At 43.9% G+C, this 11,619-nt stretch overlaps 1 protein-coding gene across 1 annotated transcript; it reads left to right on the top strand.

Annotated features, from left to right (window-relative positions):
* Positions 1-4,335: 4,335 nt before the first annotated feature.
* zgc:162608 (apolipoprotein A1/A4/E family protein) lies at positions 4,336-11,616 on the top strand. The gene is made up of 5 exons (XM_021587314.2): positions 4,336-4,452; positions 9,831-9,921; positions 10,036-10,108; positions 10,230-10,329; positions 10,559-11,616. The coding sequence occupies exons 3-5, from the start codon at positions 10,060-10,062 to the stop codon at positions 11,370-11,372; spliced, it is 963 nt and encodes a 320-aa protein (XP_021442989.1). The 5' UTR covers positions 4,336-4,452; positions 9,831-9,921; positions 10,036-10,059; the 3' UTR covers positions 11,373-11,616.
* The last annotated feature ends 3 nt before the right edge of the window (positions 11,617-11,619 follow it).

Below are 11,619 nucleotides of genomic sequence, written 5' to 3'. Positions count from 1 at the left end.
GATTACAGGGGCAGCAACCTTAAAGAAGAAAGGGTCTAAACCATCTGACGCAGATGTTTTTTGGGGGTTAAGTTTAAGGAGCTCCTTTAGCACCTCAGACTCAAAGTTTCTGCCTGACCGCCTGCAGGGAGAAACTTTGTAGCAGGGTAGGGGAAAAAGAGGGAGGAGCATCAGGGCTAGTCGCATTAGACCCACAGAGACAGAACTGGTTCTTAAAGTAACTAACTTTGGCCTTCCGGATAGCCTGAGTGCACTCATTTCTCATTTGCCTGAACGAGAGCCAGTCAGCCTGAGTATGCGTGTGCCGAGCCTTTCGCCAAATGCAATTCTTGAGTAACTCTGCCAGATCACGGTCAAACGTTTTACTTCTCATTTTCTTTATGTAATAACCTGCAGTATGTTCAGAAGTCAACCTTCTGCACAAGCATAAGCAGGTGGCCTTAATCCACCGCTGGTGGTTCCCCCTCCCTAAATAGCATATGAACAAGTCATAAGTGATGGCAATAAAAAAGTTTAATTAAAGGAAATTAGATTTAAAAATGCTAGATCCTCTCCGCCTCATTGCAAAATGTCATTATTGACACATTGCCCAATGGCAATATGTGTAGAATTGCAGGACATTTGCTTTAAAAAAAAGGGCGTTTTCTCTTTGGCCTATGGTGAAATGTGTAGAATTAGCTGTTTCCCCCCGTTGCTCAGACCTTGCGATACGCTGTTCTCCACTCTCGAGGACATTTCACATAATATATTTTTCCAATTTATTTTTTAAAGACTTTGGCTACATGGAATAACCTACATAATTCACCACAGAAGCTCTGGACTATGCCCTGTCAATGACAATGCCCTGTCAATGACAACTAGCTAGTTACCTAAGAGAGTTGTGGTGACCTTTCACACACATACAAGCAGGATGAGATGAGTGAAGGATGTGACCTGGCTGCAGTCAATGGTTAAACCTTCTGTGTTGACGTGATGGCTGCAGATCAAATCAAATCAAATCGTATTTGTCACATACACATGGTTAGCAGATGTTAGTGCGAGTGTAGTGAAATGCTTGTGCTTCTAGTTCCAACAATGCAGTAATAACCAACGAGTAATCTAACCTAACAATATAACAACAGCTACCTTATACACACAAGTGTAAACGGATGAAGAATATGTACATAAAGATATAGGAATGAGTGATGGTACAGAACGGCATAGGCAAGATGCAGTGGATGGTATCGAGTACAGTATATACACATCAGATGAGTAATGTAAGGTATGTGAACACATAAAAGTGGCATTGTTTAAAGTGGCTAGTGATACACGTATTACATAAAGATGGCAAGATGCAGTAGATGGTATAGAGTACAGTATATACATATGAGATGAGTAATGTAGGATTATGTAAACATTATATTAAGTGGCATTGTTTAAAGTGGCTAGTGATACATTTTTTACATCGGTTAGTATGAGTAGTATGAGATCATGGACATTATGACTGGTTATACTCATTCATATATAAAATATGTATGACTCGTATAGAGATATTGCAACAGATGAGCTCAAACGAGGTGAGAGTAATATAGATCGGTGGGTTGTTATCCAATAAAACCAATATATGCACAACGTTGAGGCAAAACAGACAGGCTTGGCTTACAATCAAAGGAATGCTGACCAGTGGAGGCTGCTGAGGGGAGGACGACTCATAATAACAACTCGAACGGAGCAAATGGAATGGCATCAAACACATGGAATCCATAGCTGTGTTCGAATACTCATACTAACCGCACTAACCGTAATGGTTGTGACGTATTTTGAGTATACTTTCAGGGCCCATAATGCCATTCTTTAAAAAAAGGGTTGAGGCTTCACAACGTTTTAAGATTGGGAGAAAATGGCAAAAAAATATGCAGCCTGAAGTCCAACGAGAGCGGATACCAATTAATTGCTTTAACTAATTATGACAAATGTTCAGAAAATGTTGAGCAATGTAATAAAGTAATGACTTTTCCAATAAATTAACTTACACATTATGTTGCCTGAATATGGCCGGTGTCAGTAAATGTCGTCAAAAAAGCGTAATTAAATTGTTGCCAGCAGCACAGTTACAATCACCAATGCTCTGGACAACATGAAAACAGCCTAACCAGCTCTGCTAGGGCGAGTAATCATCAGATCATTAGAGTGAGGAGTTCTCTCATTTGTGTCTGGAAGTAGCTAGCAAGTTAGCCAATTAGCTTGGGTACTTGACTGTCGTTATGCGCTCTGAACAGTCCGAGAATGAAACAATCTGAATTTACAAACAGACAATCTGACAATGCTCTGAATTTACGAACGCCCAGAGTGCACTCTGAGCACACTTTGGCACTCCAGATTGAATTGAATAATACACCTTAAGTCGTAAAATGTCTAGCTAGTAATTTGTTAGGCTATCAAGCTAGCAAGAGGTTGCATAGCAACAGCATCAACTTCCGGTAGACAGGCGAAGCTCTAATACGCTCAAATTAAAGGATACCGTTAGTTTACAGTATACTAAAATAAACGAATAGTATGTACTCATTAAGTATGTAGTATATAGTATGTTAGTATGGGTATTTGAACACAGCTCATGTTTGATGTATTTGATGCCATTCCACCTATTCCGCTCCACCCATTACCACGAGCCCATTCTCCCCAAGGTGCCACCAAACTCCTGTGATACTGACAACATGTAAACTATATTTAGTCGGGCCTCCCGGGTGGCGCACGACCGGGAGGTCCGGGAGGTCCGTGGGGCGACCGGGAGGTCCGTGGGGCGACCGGGAGGTCCGTGGGGCGACGCACAATTAGCCTAGCGTCGTCCGGGTTAGGGAGGCTTTGGCCGGTAGGGATATCCTTGTCTCATCGCGCACCAGCGACTCCTGTGGCGGGCCGGGTGCAGTGCACGCTCCCCAAGGTTGCCAGGTGCACTGTTTCCTCCCGACACATTGGTGCGGCTGGCTTCAGGTTTTGAATGCGTGCTGTGTTAAGAAGCAGTGCGGCTTGGTTGGGTTGTGTATCGGAGGAGGCATGACTTTCAACCTTCCTCTCTCCCGAGCCCGTACGGGAATTGTAGCGATGAGACAAGATAGTAGCTACTAACAATTGGATACCACAAAATTGGGTAAAATAAAAATAAAAATAGTCTGCAAATGTTTATTGAAAACATATATACATATGCCCAGTAAGCACTTGTTGTCTCTCAAATACATTGTTACAGTTGTTGGTTACATAGCTAGCTAATTTTAGCCATATTAGCACAGACGTGAGAAGTGTAAAAACATTTCAAAACAAGATACAATAAGATCCGGCCTTAGAAGAAGATCCGGCATTTTTTATGTACTTGTGAGGATGTAGTTTGAGTTTTAACAGCTTGATTATGTCTCAAAAAGGCTACATTCACAAACAATAAGACTAGTCTGTGAATGTAGCCTACTGCCTCCACCCACCATGATCCTGAGTGTTCCATTAAGTAATCCAGAATTGATTAGAGAACTCTAGTCAGATGGAAACCAAGTTCAGCCGGAACCTGATAATATATACTACCATTGTTTTCATAGGAGGAGCGGATAGTGTGAGTTCTTTGACAGAAGTCTATTTTCCATGTCTGTGTACTCTTCGTGTACTCGAGACTGAGGGGATTCAAGCCAAAATCAAGAATCGTGTATAATAGTTTATAGAATGAACTGAATGAACTTCAGAATGGAGTTTTTCCAGGCTCACCCAGTTGTTGATTTGAGCCTCATGACAGGGACTGGCGGGAAGCAACCATTGAGCTTTAGCCTAGTTGGCTTCGGTATTCTATATCTGATAGTGTTGTTAAGGGCCTGTCACATGTTGCCCTCCCTTGTTTTTCCCCCAATTGGAAGCCAGCCCTTTTTGTATATATTTTATATTTATTTAGAGCTTGCAATGACCTTTATCCTCATTTGTGTACTTTACTCTGTTACATTATTTTCAATGGTTTGCTGTGCCTCTCCCTCCTTTTTTTATTTTCTGATTGATTTATTGTAGACTCTTCTCCCTTGTCTGGTCTCCTTGGATACTGAGTTGGCCCAGGTCTGCCACACCTGGGCATGATTGAAATAACGAGCTACCACACTACTGAAAAGGGAGCTTGCAGCTCCAGTTTGGAGATTGAGTGGAAATGGAGTCCCTACAGAAAGCAAGAACAAAATGGTTGTCAGGAGTAGTACAGTATTATCGTACGGAGCTGTATAGTTGGAAAAAGGAGGAGGGGAAAAGAGAGGGAGAGGAGGTCTAAGAGAGAGAGAGAGGGAAGAATAGGGTGAGCTTTAGTTGGGTAAAAATTGTGGGAAAAAGGGAGATGGTTTGTTAAAGAATGGTGTAAAGTCTAAGCAGAGGGAGCTGAAGACGGGAGGATAGATGGAAGTGAATGAGGGTGACATATCGGAGGTGATAGATGTGGTGAAGTTATCGAAGACCGAGGTATGCACCGAGGGTCAGGAAAAAGATGAGTCTGTGATAGTAGGAATGAAGTTTATGGAAAAAGTGGACTCTTGCCTTTTGGCTGATCTGTTTGTGGTTTCACGGTGGGTGAAAAAAGAGTTGGGGGAAACAGAAGAGTCATTCTCTTCTTTTGAGTTTTGAAGTTGAGTCTTTGCCCGACAAAGTGAAGTTATGATGTATGAGTATCCTGTACAAGCGTATGTACCGACTCTATTACGATGTTACAGGTGTCAAGCTTATGGGAGCAGTGGAACAGACTGAGGGCAGGTATCTATTCCAAGTACAGAGTGAGGATGGCAGGAAGAGAAAGAATAACAGAAGCTATTTTTTACAAGATTAAGGGTTAAATAAGACTTTAAATGTGATAGGAAAGCATCCAACAGGAAAGTGTGAGTATTGCCAGGAAATATAGATACTGGAGCATGTACTAATACAGTGTGGGCAGTATGAGAGGGAAAGAGGCTGAGATCCAGTGTGAGGGAGAAGGGGGACACAGGAAATTAGTTTAAAGAGCTTACTAAGTAGAACATGATTAGATACTGTCTGAAATATATATAATTTAAGATTAACTGGGCTGGCATGTAGGCTTTAGTTTCTCTGGCCCACACTCGTACAGTAGGTGGTGGTAATGCACAATAATGTTGGATGCCGATTAAACCCCACTGAAGACCGTTTCAAATCAAATTGTATTTGTCACATACACATGGTTAGCAGATGTTAATGTGAGTGTAGCGAAATGCTTGTGCTTCAAGTTCCGACAATGCAGTAATAACCAACAAGTAATCTAGCTAACAATTCCAAAACTACTACCTTATAGACACAAGTGTAAGGGGATAAAGAATATGTACATAAAGAAATATGAATGAGTGATGGTACAGAGCGGCATAGGCAAGATACAGTAGATGGTATTGAGTGCAGTATATACATATGAGATGAGTATGTAAACAAAGTGGCATAGTTAAAGTGGCTAGTGATACATGTATTACATAAAGATGCAGTAGATGATATAGAGTACAGTATATACATATACATATGAGATGAATAATGTAGGGTATGTAAACATTATATTAGGTAGCATTGTTTAAAGTGGATAGTGATATATTTCCCATCATTTCCCATCAATTCCCATTATTAAAGTGGCTGGAGTTGAGTCAGTATGTTGGCAGCAGCCACTCAATGTTAGTGGTGGCTGTTTAACAGTCTGATGGCCTTGAGATAGAAGCTGTTTTTCAGTCTCTCGGTCCCAGCTTTGATGCACCTGTACTGACCTCGCCTTCTGGATGATAGCGGGGTGAACAGGCAGTGGCTCGGGTGGTTGTTGTCCTTGATGATCTTTATGGCCTTCCTGTGACATCGGGGGGTGTAGGTGTCCTGGAGGGCAGGTAGTTTGCCCCCGGTGATGCGTTGTGCAGACCTCACTACCCTCTGGAGAGCCTTACGGTTGTGGGCGGAGCAGTTGCTGTACCAGGCGGTGATACAGCCCAACAGGATGCTCTCGATTGTGTATCTGTAGAAGTTTGTGAGTGCTTTTGGTGACAAGCCAAATTTCTTCAGCCTCCAGCCAGCCTACTTTGGGGACTGCTTCTGGAGGGAGAACACACCCATGCTAAATCCAGTGCTTAATTTGATCCGGCACCTCTAAATTTGGACAGTTTTGTTCCGGAACCCATTTGTCAGGATCCAGTACATCCTGTGGCATGAACAAAATATTTCTACTGTTTGCAATTCTAATCAAATTCATTCAACTTGATGCCTCAAATTCTCCTGTCCCCTAAAATAACGTCATGTGAAACGGCCTAATATTCTAAGAATGGATTCATGTTGGTTCAGTCCAAGTTTATGGTTTGCGCAACATTGTAACCTATGAACAAGGTGTGGTCGTTGCTCTCCAGCATTGCATTCATCATGCGTCATCCCTGATAAATTACCATAATTCAGAATAATACACCAGAGTAGGCCTGTATATACACTGCTCAAAAAAATAAAGGGAACACTAAAATAACACATCCTAGATCTGAATGAATGAAATATTCTTATTAAATACTTTTTTCTTTACATAGTTGAATGTGCTGACAACAAAATCACACAAAAATGATCAATGGAAATCAAATGTATCAACCCATGGAGGTCTGGATTTGGAGTCACACTCAAAATTAAAGAGGAAAACCACACTACAGGCTGATCCAACTTTGATTTAATGTCCTTAAAACAAGTCAAAATGAGGCTCAGTAGTGTGTGTGGCCTCCACGTGCCTGTATGACCTCCTTACAACGCCTGGGCATGCTCCTGATGAGGTGGCGGATGGTCTCCTGAGGGATCTCCTCCCAGACCTGGACTAAAGCATCCGCCAACTCCTGGACAGTCTGTGGTGCAACGTGGCGTTGGTGGATGGAGCGAGACATGATGTCCCAGATGTGCTCAATTGGATTCAGGTCTGGGGAACGGGCGGGCCAGTCCATAGCATCAATGCCTTCCTCTTGCAGGAACTGCTGACACACTCCAGCCAGATGAGGAACCCAGGGCCAACCGCACCAGCATATGGTCTCACAAGGGGTCTGAGGAGCTCATCTCGGTACCTAATGGCAGTCAGGCTACCTCTGGCGAGCACATGGAGGGCTGTGCGGCCCCCCAAAGAAATTCCACCCCACACCATGACTGACCCACCGCCAAACCGGTCATGCTGGAGGATGTTGCAGGCAGCAGAACGTTCTCCACGGCGGCTCCAGACTCTGTCACGTCTGTCACATATGCTCAGTGTGAACCTGCTTTCATCTGTGAAGAGCACAGGGCGCCAGTGGGGAATTTGCCAATCTTGGTGTTCTCTGGCAAATGCCAAACGTCCTGCACGGTGTTGGGCTGTAAGCACAACCCCCACCTGTGGACGTCGGGCCCTCATACCACCCTCATGGAGTCTGTTTCTGACCGTTTGAGCAGATACATGCACATTTGTGGCCTGCTGGAGGTCATTTTGCAGGGCTCTGGCAGTGCTCCTCCTGCTCCTCCTTGCACAAAGGCGGAGGTAGCGGTCCCGCTGCTGGGTTGTTGCCCTCCTACGGCCTCCATGCTCTGGACACTACGCTGACAGACACAGCAAACCTTCTTGCCACAGCTCGCATTGATGTGCCATCCTGGATGAGCTGCACTACCTGAGCCACTTGTGAGGGTTGTAGACTCCGTCTCATGCTACCACTAGAGTGAAAGCACCGCCAGCATTCAAAAGTGACCAAAACATCAGCCAGGAAGCATAGGAACTGAGAAGTGGTCTGTGGTCACCACCTGCAGAACCACTCCTTTATTGGGGGTGTCTTGCTAATTGCCTAGAATTTCCACCTGTTGTCTATTCCATTTGCACAACAGCATGTGAAATGTATTGTCAATCAGTGTTGCTTCCTAAGTGGACATTACATTGTGTTGTTTAAGTGTACCCTTTGTTTTTTTGAGCAGTGTATATTTTTTACATAGCTTAACCTTGAATTGTGTGTAGCCCAATCACATGGCATGCAGTTGGGAACGTGTGGTAAATATCTCAGTGAACAGAGAAGACAAATCTGTCTTTAGGCTACTAAATATATTATCAACTTCCAAATAGGCCCATTGAGCAAACAGCATTGTTTTGCACAAAGTAAAACCAAGGCTTTTGGCAGAGCGCGTCATTGGGTGAAACCGGAAAGCTGTTTTAAGACTATAATTTCCTCATGTTGTACGAGATCTCCACACACCTAGGCTACTAACGGATTCAAGACGAGGACGTTTTTATTGATCTCGGTTTGTCAGTCAAAGTAGCCTGTCATTTCGATCATTTGTGAGGTATTAAAAATGGTTCTGCTAAAGTCTCAAATCATCTAAAATTATGTAGAACTGCATGAAATGCTCTATGATCTATGCTCTATGATCTATGCTCTATGATCTATGCTCTATGATCTATGCTCTATCCCAGCACACAAAGCAATGATAATGCATGCAATGCTGTATTATAAAGGTGACATTTTTTTGGTGGCTTGGTGCCACAGACACTTGTTGACAATGGACAAAGAGGAATGACTTGCAACCAACGACCAACAGACAAATGCTGGATGACTGACGGTGATGGCGAAGGCCGAGGACCTCCAGCATGGCGAGGACCTCCAGCAGCGTAGAGAGTATTTTGGGACTGTGCGTGTGAATAGTGTGAAGCCCCCTGATACTTTTGAAATAAAAAAAAATTAAATGTCAACTATATAGCCTTGTCTGTGTGGTGGCCTGGGATCTCAGAGACCTGCAAGTTGACATACACTGAAAGTATGTGAACACCTGCTCGTCAAACATCTCATTCCAAAATCATGGGTATTAATATAGAGTTGATTCGGGCACTGATGTTAGGCGATTAGGCCTGGCTCGCAGTTAGCGTTCCAATTCATCCCAAATGTGTTCGTTGGGGTCAGGGCTCTGTGCAGGCCAGTCAAGTTCTTCCACACCGATCTCGACAAACCAATTCTGTATGGACCTCGCTTTGTGCACAGGGGCATTGTCATGCTGAAACAGGAAATGGCCTTCCTCAAAGTTTTGCCACAAAGAAGCATAGAATCGTCTAGAATGTCATTTGTATGCTGTAACGTTAAGATTTCCCTTCACTGGAACTAAGGGGCCTAGCCCGAACCATAAAAAACAGCCCCAGAACATTATTCCTCCTCCACAAACTTTACAGCTGGCACTATGCATTGGGACAGGAAGTGTTCTCCTAGACGTTTCCACTTCACAATAACAGCACTTAGAGTTGACCAGGACAGCTCTAGCAGGGCAGAAATTTGACCAACTGACTTGTTGGAAAGGTGGCATCCTAAAATGTGGCCACTTTGAATGTCACTGAGCTCTTCAGTAAGGCCATTCTACTGCCAATGCTTTTCTATGGAGATTGCATGGCTGTGTGCTCAATTTTATACACCTGTCAGCAACGGGTGTGGCTGAAATAGCCTAATCCACTCATTTGAAGGGGTGTCCACATACTTTTGTGTGTATATATAGTGTACTTTTGGCCATGTAGTGTACCTAAGGGGATACATTTAATAGTGCATTTAAACATAATTCAAGGTGTTGTTTTTTTGTTGATATTTTGTCCCCATGGTAGTTGAATTGAATTAACTTTATGTCCTCTATTGACCCGCAAATATTGACCCTGTCGCCCCACATGACTCCTTTCATGACCACAATGCTTTTACGATATTTCCCTTATTACAGGATGACATCATTTGAAATTCTTTAAACCGATGTCGCAAGGAATGTTGGAGCTTGTGCAGTCTGTGACAGGGAGTGTTTTTGTGCATTGTGTCGGGTGCTATTCGTTATCAACATGACCCTCCACGTGTTGTGTGTTGACACAGGCAGAGTTTAGGACAACCAATGATAAGAAGGACCCATCCCTTTATAAGTACGGTCTTGATGGAGAGTCATTCTGCCAAACCTAGTACATAGGTAAGGACAGGCCACTCTCTCACTTATTGATCTTGCGTTACTTCTGTTTTTTTGGTCTATTTAGTCTGAAGGTTCCTGTTAAAAATCCTAATTCATTTTCCCATTTCTCCTCAGTCTAAAAAAAACAACAAAAAAAACATGCATCTCAAAGTAGTGATCTTCGCCTTGTCGTTTTTGACAACCACAGGTTTGTGCTTTCTTTCCTTTCCATTAAAAACATAATTGCATCTGCTATCGAATAGTGTTTATAATATAGAGCAGATGTCTTAAAGAGAATAATGGGATTTAAAATGTATCTTCTACTGTAGCATTCCCACTCCACCGTACCAGCAGAGAAGCATCACAGGCCCTACAGGACATAATGACCAATCAGGCTCATGAGAAGACAGACCTCAACAAGGATGTCAAGTATGTCCTCATACAATATATAACATAAATAATTGAATCATGAATCACAAATGCATGTTTTCAGGTGAGCCTTTTAACAGCCTTCCAACGGTCCAATAAATCCTTATAACAGTTCCATAACAGGCTTATAACGCTCTCTTAACAGCTTTGTAATGGTATTATAACAGTATTTTAACAGCCTCATAACAGCCTTTATAACAATGCTTTAACTGATCCTGTATGTTAACAGTGGGATGTGGAAGAGCCATGTGGAGAGCAGCAACCTGTACACCCAGGACAGCCCCAACCCCATGGTGAGCGAGATCAGGCACAAGCTTACCCTGGAGTCCGAGAGGCTGCGCGCCCGCCTTCGCCAGGAGCTCGCTAAGTTGAGGGAGAGGCTCGCCGTGTACCCTGCCCACACCCAGTCCAGCGAGTCCACCCTGGCCAGCGTGAGAGATCGCCTGGCCCCACTGATCAAGCAGCTCCAGAGCGCCGTGAACAGCAACAGCCAGGAGCTGTGTAGCCACCTCAGGCTCTACTTTCAGGGATTGGAGGCTGCGGAAAGCCAGGCAGCGGCCGGACCCACCCTATACCTGGAGGCCGTGCAGTGGATCAGCCAGACCTTGGATGACAGCAGTGCCAAAATGACCTCCGTCATCCAGGACTTCAAAACCAAGACATCCAGCATGATCAGGGAGCTCAATGGTACCTTCCAGGGGGACTTCTGGCAGGAGGTGAACGTACGGCTGGGGCAGGAGGTGCAGGCGTTGAGTCTGGAGGTCCAGGGCAGGGTGGGGGTGCTGAAAGCAAAGCTGGCCCATCTCCTGCTGGCTCCACACCCCCTCACGGCAGAGGTGTTCACCAGCATGGAGCAGTTCTGCCAGAGTGCCACCTTACAGGACCAGTTGTTCCATGCCAGAATAGAGAAGCACCTTCTGGGGCAGGAGTCACAGGCTCAGAGCCCCAGCGAGCCGCCCTCTCCACCTCTGGGCTTATTGGAGGAGGACTTCTCTGCGAAACTAAGCGCTCTCCTCCAGGACATTCTGCACACTGTCCAGTAAAAGCAGAACAGAACTTTACTCATAGCAAAATGAGAGAGAAAGACATTTAAACTATATTGTTGTTTCTGCTCCTTGTGCTTATATATATATATATATATATATATGTCAACTCCTCTACCATTGTATATACAGTACAGTAAGTAATCCATGTATATTTATGTTTTTGCTGTTGTTTATTTCATGTGGATGATTGTTGTAAGGCATTTTATTTTGTCAACTGTAAATAAAGCTTGTGTGAAGTTTACAG

The sequence above is a fragment of the Oncorhynchus mykiss genome, chromosome 27 (assembly GCF_013265735.2).
Source record: "Oncorhynchus mykiss isolate Arlee chromosome 27, USDA_OmykA_1.1, whole genome shotgun sequence".
NCBI lineage: Eukaryota > Metazoa > Chordata > Actinopteri > Salmoniformes > Salmonidae > Oncorhynchus > Oncorhynchus mykiss.
Note: the sequence above shows the minus strand (reverse complement) of the source record. Positions and strands in the feature narration are given on the sequence as shown.

Excerpts from the sequence above, each read along its gene's own strand:
- zgc:162608 (XM_021587314.2), top strand. The coding sequence starts at position 10,060 with ATGCATCTCAAAGTAGTGATCTTCGCCTTGTCGTTTTTGACAACCACA. Across the intron at positions 10,109-10,229 it reads GTCGTTTTTGACAACCACAG|CATTCCCACTCCACCGTACC; the intron begins GTTTGTGCTTTC and ends CTTCTACTGTAG. Across the intron at positions 10,330-10,558 it reads GACCTCAACAAGGATGTCAA|TGGGATGTGGAAGAGCCATG; the intron begins GTATGTCCTCAT and ends GTATGTTAACAG.